Source organism: Syngnathus scovelli, chromosome 21 (genome assembly GCF_024217435.2).
Source record: "Syngnathus scovelli strain Florida chromosome 21, RoL_Ssco_1.2, whole genome shotgun sequence".
NCBI classification, from domain to species: domain Eukaryota; kingdom Metazoa; phylum Chordata; class Actinopteri; order Syngnathiformes; family Syngnathidae; genus Syngnathus; species Syngnathus scovelli.
In genome coordinates, this window is record NC_090867.1 from 7,114,632 (window position 1) to 7,131,412 (window position 16,781).

The 16,781-nt window shown below is 46.1% G+C and overlaps 2 protein-coding genes across 5 annotated transcripts in view; one reads left to right on the forward strand and one right to left on the reverse strand.

Annotated features, from left to right (window-relative positions):
* The window catches only part of rpl38 (ribosomal protein L38), a 46,855-nt gene extending 44,590 nt beyond the window's left edge, over nucleotides 1-2,265 (reverse strand). The window contains exon 1 of the mRNA XM_049760134.1: nucleotides 2,261-2,265. Within this exon, the coding sequence (XP_049616091.1) occupies nucleotides 2,261-2,263 (3 nt within the window). The 5' untranslated portion in view covers nucleotides 2,264-2,265. The remainder of the gene's footprint in view (nucleotides 1-2,260) is intronic.
* The window catches only part of sdk2b (sidekick cell adhesion molecule 2b), an 80,940-nt gene continuing 65,936 nt past the window's right edge, over nucleotides 1,778-16,781 (forward strand). For all 4 annotated transcript variants that reach the window (XM_049760127.1, XM_049760129.1, XM_049760128.1 and 1 more), the window contains exon 1: nucleotides 1,778-2,349. In XM_049760127.1, coding sequence (XP_049616084.1) covers nucleotides 2,262-2,349 — 88 coding nt within the window. In that variant the 5' untranslated portion in view covers nucleotides 1,778-2,261. The remainder of the gene's footprint in view (nucleotides 2,350-16,781) is intronic.

Below are 16,781 nucleotides of genomic sequence, written 5' to 3' on the forward strand. Positions count from 1 at the left end.
TGGATCTGATACATGTAAATGCGGCGGGTCAAAATCTTTTTTTTTTTTTTTGGGTTAAAAACAAAAAAATCCTGACTGCCAGGCTGCTCTATTTCTACTTGTGCATTTTTTATTACGACTTATTTTGACCTTTGCGATGCCGTGATGTTTCTCAACGATCGTAAAATTCTCAAATCTTCTGGATTTCAAATTTGAGTTAGGACATCAAAATAAATGAGTTTTCCACCCATATTTTGGTATCTGTGTTTTTGAGGTTCTATCAGCTCCTCCTGCTTGTTGTTGAAGAAATGTCAAGCTCATTAATAACTTGACAAACTTGTAAAATTGCCTTCCAACTTTCCACAGGCTACTGTTTAATTAAACCGCTGAGCAGATGGCGCCTTTTGGAAAGCGTCTCCAATGGCGGCATATGCATGAGGAGTCATTAAACTTGACTCTGGTGAACCTCGAGAGTCGCACCTCCTTCTCCCCTTCTTCCTCTTCCTCCTCACCGTCAAACTGATAATTGTCACCACGCCCGGTAAACACGCCGACTGGATTCGTTCCAGTGAGCGGAAAAAAGGAGGAGGATCAATTTGCGTGCATCCCGGCTGATGGAAGAGCTTAACAATTTCTCTCGTCAAACAAAACCACCAATACTGACTCAGCCTTAAAAGGAACTTTCTTATATCGGCAGCGCTAAGGGAAATAAAAAAAAGAACCCAGAGCTATGCTAAAGTGCAGAGGACGATTAATGTGAACGGCCGTCATTTTAAAATGAACTCAGAAAACCTGGACGCGTTTTATCTCGAAAACTGCACACTGGACTCGAGGACACCATTTCAAAGTAATTCAAGGAATTTTTCTTTGTTGAGGGTTAAATAAGAGTAGTAAAAAAGGTCGTATTCGGATTTGCCATGAAATGAATAACCTTGCATAGAAACCTTGCTTTAAAAAAAAAATGGCTAAAAATTTAACAAGGTCCAATGTGTAATTAAGAAACGTACTTTCAGCGCCCGCCGGGCAAGACACAAAAGCTGATGAACGCGTGATGTCGAGACAAACTGGCTTGGAAATATTTAAAGATACACTAATGATGAACCACATGCTGCTTCACCATGATCACATGACGTATGTAAATTAGCAGCGGTGGGGGCGATGAAACAGCCGGCTCGACGTCATCCCGCTTTAATTGACACGTGGCGGAAAGCCAAGCTCGCTCCCTCGGATCCCACCTGAGCCCTCACCTTGTCACTTTTTGACTTTATTAGCCAGCCGGCTTCTGGAAATAGCCGCAATATTTGGATTCGTCTTAAAAAAAAAATCGATATTTTTCCACCACGCCCCTTCAAGTTATCATCAAACAGGCCAGTTTGCATATTCATCTGGCATTTTCCATTTATTTATTTCTTCTATTTGACTATTGAGGCCATCTGTCTCTCACATGCTGTTTCCTCTCGCCACTTTTGAATCCACCACTTTACGACGCCGCGTCGCCATCTGCCAAAAGTCGTGTTTTGAACGTGACGATGCACCGTCGCTGTCATGTATGCAGATTTAAACGAGATTTAAATCACGACTAGGGACGGGAAATCAACCCCCTCCTCGTTATACGGAGAAGAATTTCCATGCAAACATTTCAAAGTCCTTTTTTTTTGCATAATCTCTCCTCTCCTGAGGGATGCCAGTTCTAGAATGCGTTTCCATTCTTGGCCTCTAAGTGTCAGCATTCCCCGCTTTGCCGCCCGCCGCCGCCGCTCTCCATCTTCATGTGTGCTCATAAAGGAGTCGGGCTCGTAGTCAGCAGACGCACACGCACGCCGCCGCGTAGCCACACAGCCGGCCGGGCTCTCCTCCTTCTCCTCCTCCCCCGGCACGCTCCGAGAGGACCCTTGTGACCGTGTCGTCCGCTCCCTCTACTCCCTCCTCCTCCTCTTCCTCCGAACGCTTGTCTCAAAGTGCTTTCGCCGAGCGTGACAGCGCAGAAGTTTGGTCCGGGGGATGCGCGCGGCTCTCCAGCCGGTTCCCGAGGCTCCGTCTACCCGCGGGCTGCTGTGACCTCACCAAGGACGGCGCAAGTTCAAAGCCCCTGGAAATGGACCTCCAACTGGAACCATCTAATTAATTTCAAGAATTTTTTTTTTTTTTGGGGGGGAGGAATTGCACAGGGCGAACTGGACATTGTTGGACCACTATTTAAGCGTTCATCAACATCTCCGTTTCCAGGCTACCATCAGCACAAGCGGCACTTGTTGTCTTCTGCGCGGCTGTCTTGTGGGACCATGTCGCCTGGCTCTTGGAGCTCATCGATGTGGCACGCCACGTGGATATTATCTCTCCTCTTCGGCACCCGCTGCACGCTTGGTCAAGGTAAGCAGCAAAGGGAGGGGGGATAGGGGTGAGGGGTGGGGGGGGCAAACAGACATTAGTAAATCTCACATGACTGACTAACAGGTGCATTTTGACCTTTACAAAAATGAAAGTATCTCACATTGTTTCTCAAACTGTTTAAAGAATTAGTCCAGAATACATTTAGGTGATGATTTAAGGTGTCTGATCTTCTCCACAACTCACCTCGGATGTTCGGATTAGGCTGGGTATTACGTTTCAAGATAGACTCGATGGTTCTCGCTAAAAAAAAAACAAAAAAAACAAACAAGGCGGATAGCCGCGAGGGCACGTCCGAGCGGCTGACATTTACAGGAGCCGGGTAATCGCGTGTGCTCAGGATTAACAGTCCCGACATTGCCCGATTCCTTAGCTTTCCGCTCAGGCGCTCTCTTAACCAAGCACCCAGGAGATGTTTTATTTTGGCCCGTGGTTGAAAGTGACCCCGCGTGGGAGAGAACGTTTTTTTTTTTTTTTTAACGATCAACCAAGTGAAACGCTTTTTTAACGACGGGAGAACGGCCTTGGAGAGCCATCAAGTCTCGCCAAGCGGAGACGGATGGCCTCATCCGGTCTTTAAATACTACAGAGTCCATGATTTTAGTTGAATTCAATATCAGGGTCATTGCTCCGACTTGGCTTTCGGGTTCTGTTGGGTAGTTTCCAGGTGTGGTGGTCTCTGTTAGGTTTATTTTGGGACTTGGAATCTTGTTGGGCAGACATAGCCATGCTAATAGATAAGCCCTCCAGGCCTCTTTGGGAAAAGTACTCCAAGGCCCTTTTTTATTATCATCCTTGAGGGAATTCTTTAATTTTTTATTTATTTTTTACAAACTCGGACATGCAGGTCTTCTGTTGGCTTGCTTGACTAAGTTGTCGATACTGATGTAAGAACCTAATCCCTTTTTTGAAAACTCTTACTGAAGCTTAAAAGCCAAATCGAAAGGACGCGTCTCAATGTCTCTTTTAAAATGAACCTCATTGAGTTCTTCAAGTCGTCATTTGTTAGCACGATACCAACGTCTTTTTTCTTTTTTTATTTGATAATAAAAGCGACGAGACCTCCCTGCCAGCCATCAGACGTCACCGGCGGATGTGATTTCTTTGATTTGTCACTCCTTGTAATTGACAGCAGGGTGATGTCTGCTTTCTCAGAGCACCTGTGTCCTGGAAAAAAAAAAAAAAATCTTTGCTGCCAGCACTTTGGGAATGAGTTTTCGCTCCTCATCTCTGGAAGGGGGTAAAAGAAAACCTCTCGAAAAAGTTGACTTGTATAGTCCGACTGGTCATGTTTTGACCATGTGAACTTAACTCGTAGCTTCAGGTAGAGCACATGTACCAATTTGACCTTCAACCTTTGCTAGCTCAACTGTTTTTTTAGTACGTTGGATGGAATTCAAAATCAATAGTACTCTGCTGCTTTCGCTTGTATAAAAAAAAAAAAAAACAATCTGTTAAGAGCTTGAAGGGATTCTCAATAGTGACAAACTTATGATCGAAAATCCGCCGGCGAGGAATGTTGTCTCGGATTGCAAACCGGTAAATTTGGAAATACCAAATAGAATAACGAGAACACCACCGCCGAACGTCGAGAAGTACTTAGTGTCCAGAACTTCCTGCCACAAAAGTCCCTTTCATAATTGAATGTGGCAGGTGCAGATAAGGTCAGAGCAAAATGGCGGCGCCATCTAGCTCATCGGAGGGTTCGCCCGAATGACAAAGGTGCAGAATAATCAATGTCATTCCCCCCCCCCCCCCCCCCCCTTTCAAACGATCTGCCCAGCGTCTTCCTAATTTCCTCATTGCATGGCGAGCCGCTTCTCATTTGCCGTGCCGACACGCGGGGGGGGGGGAGTTTCCATCCCGCGTAACTCACCGGAAATGACTGACCGATTTGATGAATCGATTTGGAACAGTGCAATTTTCTCTTGTCAGTTGAGCTAAAAATTCACAAATCTCTCGATATAGTACATTTGGGGAAAATATGATTCAGCAGACTTTTGATGTTTCCTTTTGCTATTAGCTACAAGATCTTCCCGAGTTTTGCTTTTATTTACTCGCAGCGACAAATGCGCAATTGCCGCTCGCGTTTCATGCTACATTTCGCGGAGGTGGCGGAGGTTGAAAAGCACCTTTTGTACTTAAGCCTTGTTTTGCTACAGCTGCTTGACTTCATATTTTTTTAATTCTCTTTGATATGTTAAAAGTAAAATGCTAATATTGTGTATTCTGCTCCGCTTTTGAAGCTGCTGGCGCTTTTTTTTTTTGTTTTCTTTTTTTCCCGCTAGCGCTAACAATGTAAACTCATTTGAAGGAATCTTGTCAAGTCACATTTTCCAGTATTTGACTTATTCTCTGCTTAATGACTCGATACTCTCCAAAAGTCCACATTAGCATCTGGAAGCCTTCAGCAGTGATGTCATCACGCGCCTTTCCAAAAAAAAAAAAAAAATGCCCGACTTGAACTTTCAGGCTTTAATGCGTGCTGCGACCAGCAGGGTGGTCGACGGCCTCACCCCTGGTTAAATGAACCAGAAAGCGAGCTGGAGCCTCGGCGGGAGGGGGGGCGTTCATGCAGATCTGCGCCTGTCTATAATCTAAATCCGGGAATCTCGGGAGGTCACCTTGTGAACCTTATGATTGCACGGGAGGTGTTTTATAAAATGTCAACGTGTGTCTAATTTGCGGCTTAGCTTAGCCTCGTCGTCGGCAGCATACTTACCAAAGGTTGCATCTACCTATTCATAATCCGTTCCAAACCATTTATGTTTGGTAACACATGATTGGAGGGGTTAATTGTTGACGTTTAATTGTGGTTGTCACTATACATCGTTGGCATTGATAGAGATGATTTTTTTTTTTTGCATCATTTGCAGGGGTTACAATTTGGCACTCGATGATGATGTCATCAGAGGGTACTGATCACACGGCGTTTTTTTTTTTGCCTTTCCCCCACGACAGTTGGATTAATCAGACGTAGCCATATGCAAACGTGTTGCAATTACGCCGCAATCCGAACACGGCAAACAGCTGTCGTCATGTTCCGAAAAAGACAGAGGACATTCCAAATTGCCTTCGCTTTGATTTGTACGGCGCTTTGATTTGGCAAGAGATTGTGTTTTACGCAGTCCTAAAGATAAGTGATAAGTCTTTTATCGCTTCCAGGTGGTTGCGAATGATGTCCGTTTTTCTTTTTGAGATGAAAGGAACTGCTTTGAAAATCATGTTTTTAGTCCTTGCTCAGTAAAAAGTCTTTTTTTTTTTCCTTTTGAGATTCTGACAACTTTTTAAGCGTCCCTTTTCTTGTTTGCAAAACCCGCTGTTAACCGCTAACAATATTTCACCCGCTAAAAGCTCCGCGCTGCCGGGACTCATTCTTCATTTCGTCAATGTTTCGACACTTTTGCTTTTAAAACGTGACTTGTGCTTTGACTTTTCACAAATGAGTCATTTTCAAGGTTTGAATCATGCTTGGGAGTTGTTCAAATGCAAATGTTTTTCTATTAGTCGAGGCGTAAGTGACACATTCTGACACTTCATTGTTTTCTTTTTAATTTCCAAACGAAAGAAAAAAAAACATCAAGACTTCTATAAGTGCTTACATTTTGAACCAATTTAATATCTATTTTCTTCGTGCGGCTGGCTTTGCGGAAAAACAAAACTAGGCTGTATTATGTTTGCTAATACCCCGTGCTAATTTCTTTCGATTCGTCAAATTAGCGTCGCACGTGACCACTTAGCGCTCGGAGTGGTTGTCGCTTAATGGGGGTGACCTCACGATAACGGGAGGTGTCAGCGTGAGAGGCGGCTGATTAGTCGCGTGACCTTACCTGACCTCGGACGCGGCACGCTAACAGCTAGCTCGGAGGCAACGACGGCCGCAGCGTAACGCCGTAGCTAGCAGATGCCGGCAGTCACGCGCGCAAAAAGATAATCACTCTCTCAGGGCTGAGCCGAGCGGGCAGGAAGTGCTCCATCCGTCTTTTCTCCCGTCAATACTTACAATTTTAATTACACCTGAGTGCTGTCAGCCCGCCAAACCGGCAGGCAGCAGCTATTGATTCACATGCTGGCTAATTGATTAATTACGTTCAAGGGGACACTTTTCCCTTCAGCTCCATCCTTTGGATATTGCCGGCAAGTTATTTTGTTGTTGTGTTTTTTGTCGCTTCATTTCATGTGTTGCCCAAGTAGAGTGTGCCAAGAAAGTTCGGCCAAGAAAAGTTTCGAGACCATCTTTTTACCTCATAACTTGGAAATCTTCCAAAATCAATAAAGATTTTAGAGGTGCTTTTCAAATGTATAAAATAGCGGTTATTACCCCAAAAAAAAATATATATATCACAAAAGATTCATTTTTGAAAATCGTCCTGCTGGTCGAATCGTCATCAAAGTTCTCATCCTGTCCAAAAAGACATCCGACTCCATCGTCCCTCATCCCGCTCTTTCTCGTTGTTTACTTAATCAATGTGGGCCATTCTTCCTTCCCTCGGGCCGCCTTGAGGTTCTTTCGACGCAACCGTCTCGGAAAAGACAAAGCGGCGATCAAAGCCCGCCGACGTCGTTCGAGCGTCTCTGATGTTTTGATTACGGCGTCTGTCAGTTGTTCTCTATCCCTCTTGCGGTATGATTAACGATTCGGACCACGCTTCCGTACGCTCTCCCAGCCCGAGGCCCTTGCGCTGCGTGAAAAACCGAGACTGCCGCCGGCGTAGCGCCAACAAGTCCTCACTTTACCCCTTTCAAATATTTCGATTCTCGTCAATGTATTCACCCTCGGACACAAAAGATTTTGCCTGCTCGATAATCCCGAATCAAGGCTGCTTCAAAAACTTCTCCGAGGATCGTCCAAGTGTGCTTTGACGCCGTTTCGTTACACATCCGTGCGGAGGCGGCGATAGATTGAGGTAGACCGTCAACAGGAGGGGGAGGGGTTAGCGCCCAGGGATCCGTAAAGGATGAAAAGGGGTCTTGGCAGGAGTCTTACGGGGCTAATAAAGTGAAGTTCTCTCAGATTAGTTAGCTAATAGAGCTGTAACATCTTGCCGCCAGGCTGCTGCCGACCATAATAAGGAACGGGAGGCCCTGACGGATTACCTGCTGTGAAGACGCCCCCCCCACCCACCACCTCATATCTAACATCACCAATTTGCATTTGTGCCTTTCACATTTTATTTTTTCCACAGGCCTGCTTCTGCACCTGCAATCTTGAGCTTTGTCTTTTTGCAAAGCTCTCCAAAGCAAGTGAGCCAAATAGAACTTAAGTAGCTGCCAGACATTCTTCTCCTCCTCCTCCTCCTTCTTCTTCTTCTACTTCTTGATGAGCGTATCAAAGCCACTCATCTGTCCTACTTCCTTTTCTGGTCCACTTTCATGACAAGAAACCTTTCGAGTCCTTCCCTTAATGATTGCACTCTTATTTCCGCTCTTGCTATAATGGAGCTCTTTCCTTTCCTAGAAAACCTTTCCAACGTTCCTTCAACTTGGCCATCTTTTGATCTCGGAGCATGAGCGACATGCTCTGTTGACGTCACCACCCAAATGTTAGTTCTGTATTTGATTTTGAGTTGGCGCAATGTCTTACTATTGTGGAAATGGACCAAAGAATGAAATTATGGAGCACAAATGTTTGTTACCTCTTTGCACTCTTCTTTTTTATTTGCACCGGGAAAAAAACAAAACAAATGTTCTTTCGAAGCCGCTTAATTTTACTGTCTGTACAATTTTCTTCACGGAAGAGCAACAGATGACTCAATACGTTCGCTCAGTAAAAATGATAAAATGTTAACCGAATGATCCTTTTATTGCAATTTTTTTTTTTTTTTACCAGACTTGTGGGGGTTGGGGAATAAAAAATCAAAACGGAATGTAATATCGCGGCTACGAGGAGAAAGCGTAAATCATTCGGCGGCTCGCAAATACATTAGACGATATTAGAAGATCAAGTGATTGGAGGATAAAGTGGAATGAAATGGGAGGGGGGGGGGAGTAGGGCAATCAGACTTTTCAGTATCTCTGAAATAATTTACACCGCAGTTCCCACAATGACAAATCCCTTCTCTTCCATTCTCCTGAAAAGTGTGTCAATGACATCTTCCGCCGCATAATGAATTCACTGTGCAAAGACGTTCCTTTTCTTTTTCCTCCCTATATTTAGCTCATCCTTTATCTGAAAGCGCCAGCGATCGTCTTATTAGCCCGGATTACGTCTGATCGGGGAGCTCTTAAGCTGTTTTGCGCTTTATCAAAGTGACATTAATTGAGAGAGTTTGGAGACGTCCGCCGGCCCGAGATTCCCGTCTCGTTGACCCCCGTCCACTTCACCTTGATTCATGAGGTCTGATTGGCAAACGAACAACCTCCTGTTTAATTTCACTCTACTTGTGTGTGTTTACACCAATTCCCGCAAAACAAATATTTCCCGGCTGCCCGCCCGGCCGACCGGTTGGCTGGCACCTTCGGGGATCGCCGCTCGCCCTTAATGAGGGTATCGCAGTCGATACGCGGGACGACTACTTAAAGCAAACACATTTGCGCTTCCCCACGGGCTGTTATTTCCATTAGGACCTCATGAAATGGCTTTTTGTTTACTCATTAATATGTGCTTTCGCTAGCCGCCGCGTAATTTGTTAGCGGGAGTGGGAGGGCCGAGGCGGGGGAGCTGTCGGCGCCGAGCTGCGTGGGCGATGATTGCGTTGCCCTCTGCCCTCCAAAGACACGTCCGGCGAATTGATTTATGGAGAAGGAATAGAAAATGCACAGGAACTCGCCGATGCTTCCTCCCGATCCGCCGATTAATAGAAATGACTCACCCCGGAGAGCTTTTTCCAACGCAGCGGGGGAACAAAATGGTTGACTTCCTTGTTTGGGGAATTTTTTTTACACGTCGTGATAGATTTATAGAACATTCCATCCAACGCCCCAACAGTTGGTAAAGCAAACATTGCCCGCAGCTTGGTCCAAAATATTCAAAGCCTCGTTTGCATTCTGGTCCGAGAAGACCATTTCATGAAGCGCCGCTCGCCTACTCCGAGGCTCGTTGTTGACTTGTCATTTTTGGCTGGGCTTGCCACCCTTCTGCTCGCTCGCCTTGACTCCAATTACGCTGTCAGGGTGCGAGACGGTGTTAAGTCTCGGCTCGCCGAATACACACACGCGCCTACGACGGGGGGTTCTAACCCCGCGTTCCACCGCACGCAACCCAGTGGCCTCGTGTTTTTATTACAGTGGTGTCCAGGACACAGTCTGGCTCGCCTTGTTATGTTCTTCCAAGTAGATAAGTCGAGGAAGCGTCCGTTTGAAAAACAACTCAAGAGTTGGCTTATTTTTGGTCCACTGCTCATTAGAGCGTCTCTCGGCCCTGCGCTTAACTGACCCGTCGAGCTCCTCGGTAACGCCTCTCTCCAAAATATGCCGCTGTCACCCTCTGATGAAATCGCCCTAACGATATAAAGCCCTGGCGTATCTTTTTATCATTTCTTCATCTTTTTTTTAACCATCCTTGTGTGCAATGTGTCTTTTTATTTTCCACATCTTTGCTCCCCCCCTCACCCACCATCCACCCTCGTATGCTGAGGTCAGTAATGAGCCGCTCTGGTTTCGCTTTCCTGCCACAGGCATATTTTCTTTCTCCGCACGCACGACATCATCATCCTCCTTCCTTGCTTTCTCTTCTCCCACTTTTAAGAATGAGCCCCCCCCTCGTGCGGTCCTCATCTGTCTCGCCCGTGTGAAATATGGATGAGCGCTTGTACACTTGCCCTCCGGCTAGTCACGGGCGGCATCACCCGTGGCCTCCCAGGCCAGAATGTTAAATTGAGAGGCGGTCCCTTTCCAGGAAGTGGACCAAAACAAATGTTCATTTATGCTACCTGCACTAAAATAAATGAACGTCACTTTGAAACCTCCCTCCTCACGCCCGCCGCTAACTGAACCACGATGGCCTATTCGGTGGCTGAGAAACGAGGGGCGAAAAAAAAGCGGAGGGATATTTTCCCTCCGATCGTGGCGCGCTCTTGCGGTTTGGATGCCGGCCCACTAATTGAAACAAGAGGCCGCGACGTTGGCTAAGCCGCAGCTGTTGTAACTCTTTGCTCGCGCACTCGAGCATTCTCCACTCTTGTTTTGGACTGCCCGGGCTCTGAGGGCACGGTGATTAAAAAACCTTTTGTTTGCAATTTGGTCTGCCCAATGTGGGGCGGGGGGGTATTGTGTCAAATCATCGAAGGTGAGCCGCCACTGTACGCCAACAAAGCCGCCATTGTTATTCATTCGAGGCAGAACCATCGGAGTGACAAGATTATATATATATTTTTAAAATTGAGTCAACGTGCGTCCTCATCTCAAAGCGACACAAGTAAATTGACAATGAAATTGTTGTACGAATTGTAATTAACCTCGCAGCTGTCATGTGTCACAATGTCCGCAATAAGAATATCCACACTTTATTTTCTTCTTATGTTTGTCTATTCAAGAATCCCCCCACCCCTCTCCACTGTCACTCATGATTAAAACAATAGTAAAGAATAATTCGATTAGCCGCAATGTGTGTCCGCAGATCCATTCAAATATCTCCGGACATATTTATGACATTTTAAAATAACGTTCCCGTCTGTTCTTCTCCAATCCAAACAACCTGCCATCCAAAAGCGTACGACCTTGAAGACATCCTGTTTGGTCTGGCTCCACGGTGTTAAATAAACACGGGCAAAAAGACACTAGCTTGACCGCAACTGAGGAATGTTACATGTCGTTTTAGCTGCGTCGCATTTGGAGGAGTCGGCCTCCGTTTAACGGAAAACAGCCGTGTCTTTTGTAAGTCTTCGGATTGCACGCGTCAGGGGACGAATGTGTTTGAGATGTTAATGATAGCAACCCAAGGCTTATTTGCGTTTGACCCCCACGGTGTGTTTGTACTTGGCACCGGCGCAGTGGTGTGTTTTGACGGAGTCTTCTGCTAAGATACTCCCAACGCCAGATGGAACGGCCCGTGGGAATGTAGCTAGTCTGACGCCATGTGCCGCGGCGCCCGCTCTGCCCCTCGGCCGTCCTCGCTCGGCGGTGGTCATCCAGGCGTACGTTGGCCTGCCAATTAAAGACAAGCTGGTGGTCAGGCCGGAAGCTTCATCGCGTCTTCCTCTTCACATCTCATACCTTACTGCTTTGCTCATGTCCGTGGTTATAAAAGTTTCGTCATTTCCTGGGTCCGAAAAAAAACATGTTGAAACTCACAGCTTTAAGTATTGCGACAAGATGGCTTTATCCAGAAGGTTCTCCGAGTTCCCTCACCTGGATTATAACAGAGGTCAGAGGCTTTGCGGGCTGAGCCGAAGTTTAGCGAGAGAGGAGAAAGAGCCAAGTCATCGGATTGTCGAACGAGGCGGAATGTCAGGGGGGATTCGTTAGCAGGCGCGTTAGCAAGCGCGTTAACCACCTGCCTCTGTTGCACCAAACTCTCCAGTCACCATATGGAGAAGACAGATGCGACAAAGACATCAAATGCGTTTGCATCCAGGAGGGGCTCGCCTTGGAGACTTTTGTTGGTAGTTGAGACGAAACAACCATTTCGCTCCCAAAACCGTCACGTTGAATTGTTCTTAATATTTCGTCTGCGGTTATCTGATGGAAAATTCCGATGTCACGAGCTACAGGCTCATGTGACTTGAGAAACTTTGAGCTCAAGGCCAATTATATGGATAGAGTCATTCTTTTTAAATCGAAGGCAAAGGAGCTCTGATCAAATCCCAGTGCAATTTCCTGGAATAATAGCTCCTTTCACTAAGTGACATTCATTAGCAGAGGGAACCTTGGAGCATCCTCGCCCTTTCCCGAGCCACCCTTTTCCGGGTTATTTGCAGCCCGAGACGGCCATACATTAAAGAAACCGAGTCGGTTTTCCAATTACGCTCACTTTCATGCCATCAAACGTCGGAGGCGGCCTTGAAACGAAATCGCAAGCTGCGCGGCGGCCTTGGTGACAAATCTTATGTGCGTGTCCTCAGAAGGCATATTTAATCATCAACTACCTTGATGTTGCCGCCGCCGCTAAAAACGGAGCAGAGGAGCCCTGCAATATACAGCGCGTGTATTTTTCACTCCGACTCATTCCGGGATCTTACCTTTCTACCAAATTGGCTCATCCCGGACCTAACCGAGCATTTTTGGGCTATTTATTGAGCTCTTTATCATTTTCACAGGCAGCTTAAAATGCGTGATGACGTCAGCTAGCCCAGAAAAATTGCTCTTCAGCATGAAAGTACAGAACCCTACTTTTTTTTTTTTTTTCGTCAGCCTGCTGGAATATTTTACCACAGAGAGTGCCTTCAAATTAAGTGCTAAAGGCTTCCTTTTCCAGCTCCTCCGGGTGCGGCGCGTGGGAGCATCAGCCCCTTTTTTTTTATAAGCAAGCGCCGAGCAAAGATGTTTTTTGAAGACGACGCATCTTGTGATGTGATCTGCTCCCATTGTGCCTCTTCACTCCTGCAAGTTCTCCACCCCGCTTCCCCTAAGGCAAAACTCCTAGAGTGGAGCACATATTTGTTTATGGATGAGAGACGACATCATACATTTGCATCCTCTCCGCTCTGACTTCTCTCCTCCTCGTGTTGCGAAACACCGCTTGATTGATGGACGCCTCAAACGCGGCGGACCGTGACAACAACCATTGGCTAACCCACCGTTTGTTTTTCCATAATTACATGACCATCTATGAAAAGATAAACAATTGGGAAATAACTGTGGAAAGTATAAACCAAAGAGAGGTTCAGGGTTCGGCTATCAAAGCCAGTTTTTGAGCAAACACACAAAACAAAGACCCCGATGCGCATCATGCGGAGCAATGAGCTATCGCAGGAAGTAGCGCTTCGCTTCCTCCGAGGTTCCCGTGGCGAGATATTTCCGCCTCTTGACTGTCAAACAAAGCGCAAGTGTTCAATTAGTGCCTCCGATGGCACGGCGGGCTTTATCAGCGAAGCGCTGATCCGGAATGGGCACCGTTCCGATGGATGAAACCCAAAGACAACAAACATCGGAAAATGTTCCTGACATCGTGCTTCTGGCCACACGTTTGTCAGAGTTCCTACAGGTGGTACCACAAGGTCCAAACATGGGTTGGAACATATTGAGTTACTTGGCGCTCGCCCGCGGCCTCTGGCCACATCGCTCCCGCTGTCTTTCCCGGCAGGAAAATAATATTCCAGCCTTTGACGGCCACCGGCACGCTCGGAAAGCAACGGGCAGCTGGAGGGCCAAATGAGGGCTATTCATCACCATAAAGCCATTTTATGGAACTTGATGCATATGCTGATGCATCTGCAGCTCGCTAACATTCTGCTCTTGATACTCGGGCATCTTGTCGTTTTTTTTTTTTAAATCACATTTTCGGGAGATATTCCAAAATCATACAGGCGTGTTCCCGTTATCTTTTGGAGTATTCCCGGGCTAAGGCTCGGGATCTTTTGTTAAATCCTTCAAAGGTAGAGCAGGATTTCAGTTCCTTGCCAAAAGAGTATTTCTGGTTCATTGAGTTTTTTTTATTTTTACAGGATTTTTTTGTTAGAATTCCAAAGACAAAGGATTTTGACGCCTCACCAAAATACATCTTCCTGATCGTGCGTGTATCTTTTGTTAGATATTCTTAAGAAGAAACGGAATTTCAGACATGCTTCTGTTACCTTGAGATAAATCGAGAGATGCTTTCTCAAGACAAAACAAAATTTAAACTCCTCCCCAGAGACATGTTCTTGTTACCCTTTGAGTTTTTTTTTTTTTAGGAATAAAACTAGGGATCATTTGTGAGATATCAAGCCCTCATCGTCAGATTTACCAGATGTCCAAAGACAAAAAGGATTTTTTTTTTTTTTACCAACCGCAGTGTTCCAGTTATTTTTTCATCTTTTGTTAGCTATTCCAAAGCTGAATTTAAACTTCCTTTTTCAGGCATTCTTACATTGTTCTGCTCTGCAATCATCTCCTCACTGAGGTTTTGGGCTTGCTGTTTTAAGGTTTTGCTTGGTTTCGAGGTCTCCATCTCCAAAGCCCTTACAAGGGGGGAGTGCAGGAGCAACCCTGTTATTTCATTTCCATATATAGTCACACAGCTCCACCGCAACGTTCAAGCCAGACTGGCTGTCTAGCGCCGGACCGGGGTGTGGTTCCCTCGACGACGGGTCAATCGCCCTGGCTTTCTCTTCTGGCAGTTTGGAAAGACCAGGCGTTTATAAAGTCGCTCCCGCCGCAGCCACCACTATATCAGGCGCAGGATGTTGTGGCGTGAAACGTCAGCCTGCTGAATATCAAGCGGGGCTTGAGTCACCAACCTCCCTGCTCTGTCAAGATGGACACAAATCAAGCAATCCTCGAGCCCGCCTTGTTGTTGATATCGTCTTTTCAAACATGTTCAGCGACGGATAAGGAGCGACAATCCTCTTTTGGTGCAGGTAGATCCGGAGTGACAGGTGGAGAGCTTCCCCGGAGACCGGAGGCTCTCCGAAATTTAGACACGGATGAGCTGACCCCAACACGGAAACCCTGGTCGCACATCTCGCTTACAAACCGCGTCTGCTCGCGAGCTGTTTACCCAGGCCAGAACATCGAGGAAGAAAGAAAGGAGATGAAAGTAACCACGACAGACATGAAAGTGCGTGGCTTGATTGACACTCGTTTTTTTTTTTTAGTCGCGCTGCGTTCTTAGACTCGAAGAATTAATTAACATCAAATAATTCTGACGCTTCTTTTAAGAAGATGAGTGCGAGGAAAAAGCTTCCCGCTCTCTATCTGTACAGCAGCCTGGTATTATGAATTTTTCGGGGGAAACAAAGGAGCTCCCGTCACCTGGAATTTGCACTTCCTCTCCATTTTTACTCGAGATGCCTCGTAACCTTCCACGATTCCTCGGTAGCGACGGTCACGATTGGCGGTTTATTAGTGAAAGTCTTCTTTTAATTTATCCAGGAGTTGCCTAAGTAGGTTGCAACCTTCACTGTTAGCCCAATCCAGCATGCTTGCGTGTTGTGAACAATCTCGGTTAGGGTTAGGGTTAGGGTTAGGGGGGGCTTCTTGACGACATCAGGCATCAAGTGCCAACTGGGTATTAAGACGGATGCGGCATCAAGGGTTTTGGCTCAGTTGACTTACTCCCTCCCTGAATCAGAGCAGCTCGTGCTCATCAGTCAGTCACGCGGCAACAGCTGGGGCCTTATTGTGGCTCTTATGCGTCGGGAGCCCCCCCTGGATCAACCCCCAGCCCCCTGTTCTTTTGACATATGCCGCCGTCACAAAGGCCTTCTCGGTTTACATAGCGTGTGTGACTATTTTACGGGCCAGACATTCCAGAAAGTTGTGCCCACAACATCCCGCCAGCCAAAGCAGTCGTTTCCCCATCCCGTCATTCTTGGGGTCACCTGGTGTTTGGATGAAAGATTTCCAGGCGGACCACCCTGGAGGGAGGTTGCCACAGACCGACCTCCGACTCGGCCGTTTCATCTTCAGACGGAACAACCCCTTGATGAACCTCTCTTGGAACTTAAAGACAAGATCTGCACTCCCAAATTTTGTATCCCTGCCTACATGTTTTGCAAACCTCCTAAAAAAAACATCTGTAATGGAAACTAATTTTAGCTTAAGTGCCCCACTAGACCTCATTTCACCCGGAGTTTGTTTGTTGTTGACTTTGAGCAGCTTTTAAGGTAAAATCCGGAAACTTACAGACCTCTAAGTACTTCTACTAGCTTTTACTTTCTGTTTTTCTTTCCTATTCCCGTCTTCAACTCAAACAAATGACTTTTGTTGATATGGAAGAATGGAGCGGAAATCTTAGCTTCCAACGTTTGCATTTGTGCCTGACAGATGTTACTTCCTATTTTTTTTTTCAATTTTTAACTCTAGTTTTACACGAGGACAGCATCAATAAATCACCCGAGCTCTGCGCTTGTACAAACACTGCGATAAAATATTATTCCCCGACGCGCCGCTTTTGTTGTGATCAACGGAAAGACCGGAAAGCTGCTGCTAATTACTCACGAGCGCGCGTGAAACATTACATCCATAAATAAACATATTTATTTACACGCCATGCGACTTAATTACTCGCCGCTTAAAATGTATTGTTAGCGTGTTTGTCGACTTTATTTGTAACACTCCTCAGCATTTCAATTAGGCTTTAATAATCATAATAAAAACTCCAGGTTGCAGGACGTTCATTAATGGCACACTTCGGTGAATCTATTAATATCGAAATGACTTTATGAATTTCTAACGAGCGGCGTTCAATTAAAACATTTCATTGGGCAAAATTAGGAGAACTTTGTTGAGTTGCACCACTTGATCATCGGCGTAAACACGCGCACAGATTTAAAAGAAGACATAAAAAGGCGAATCCTGCTGTTTAATCATTTAAAAGCTCCGACAGGAATGAA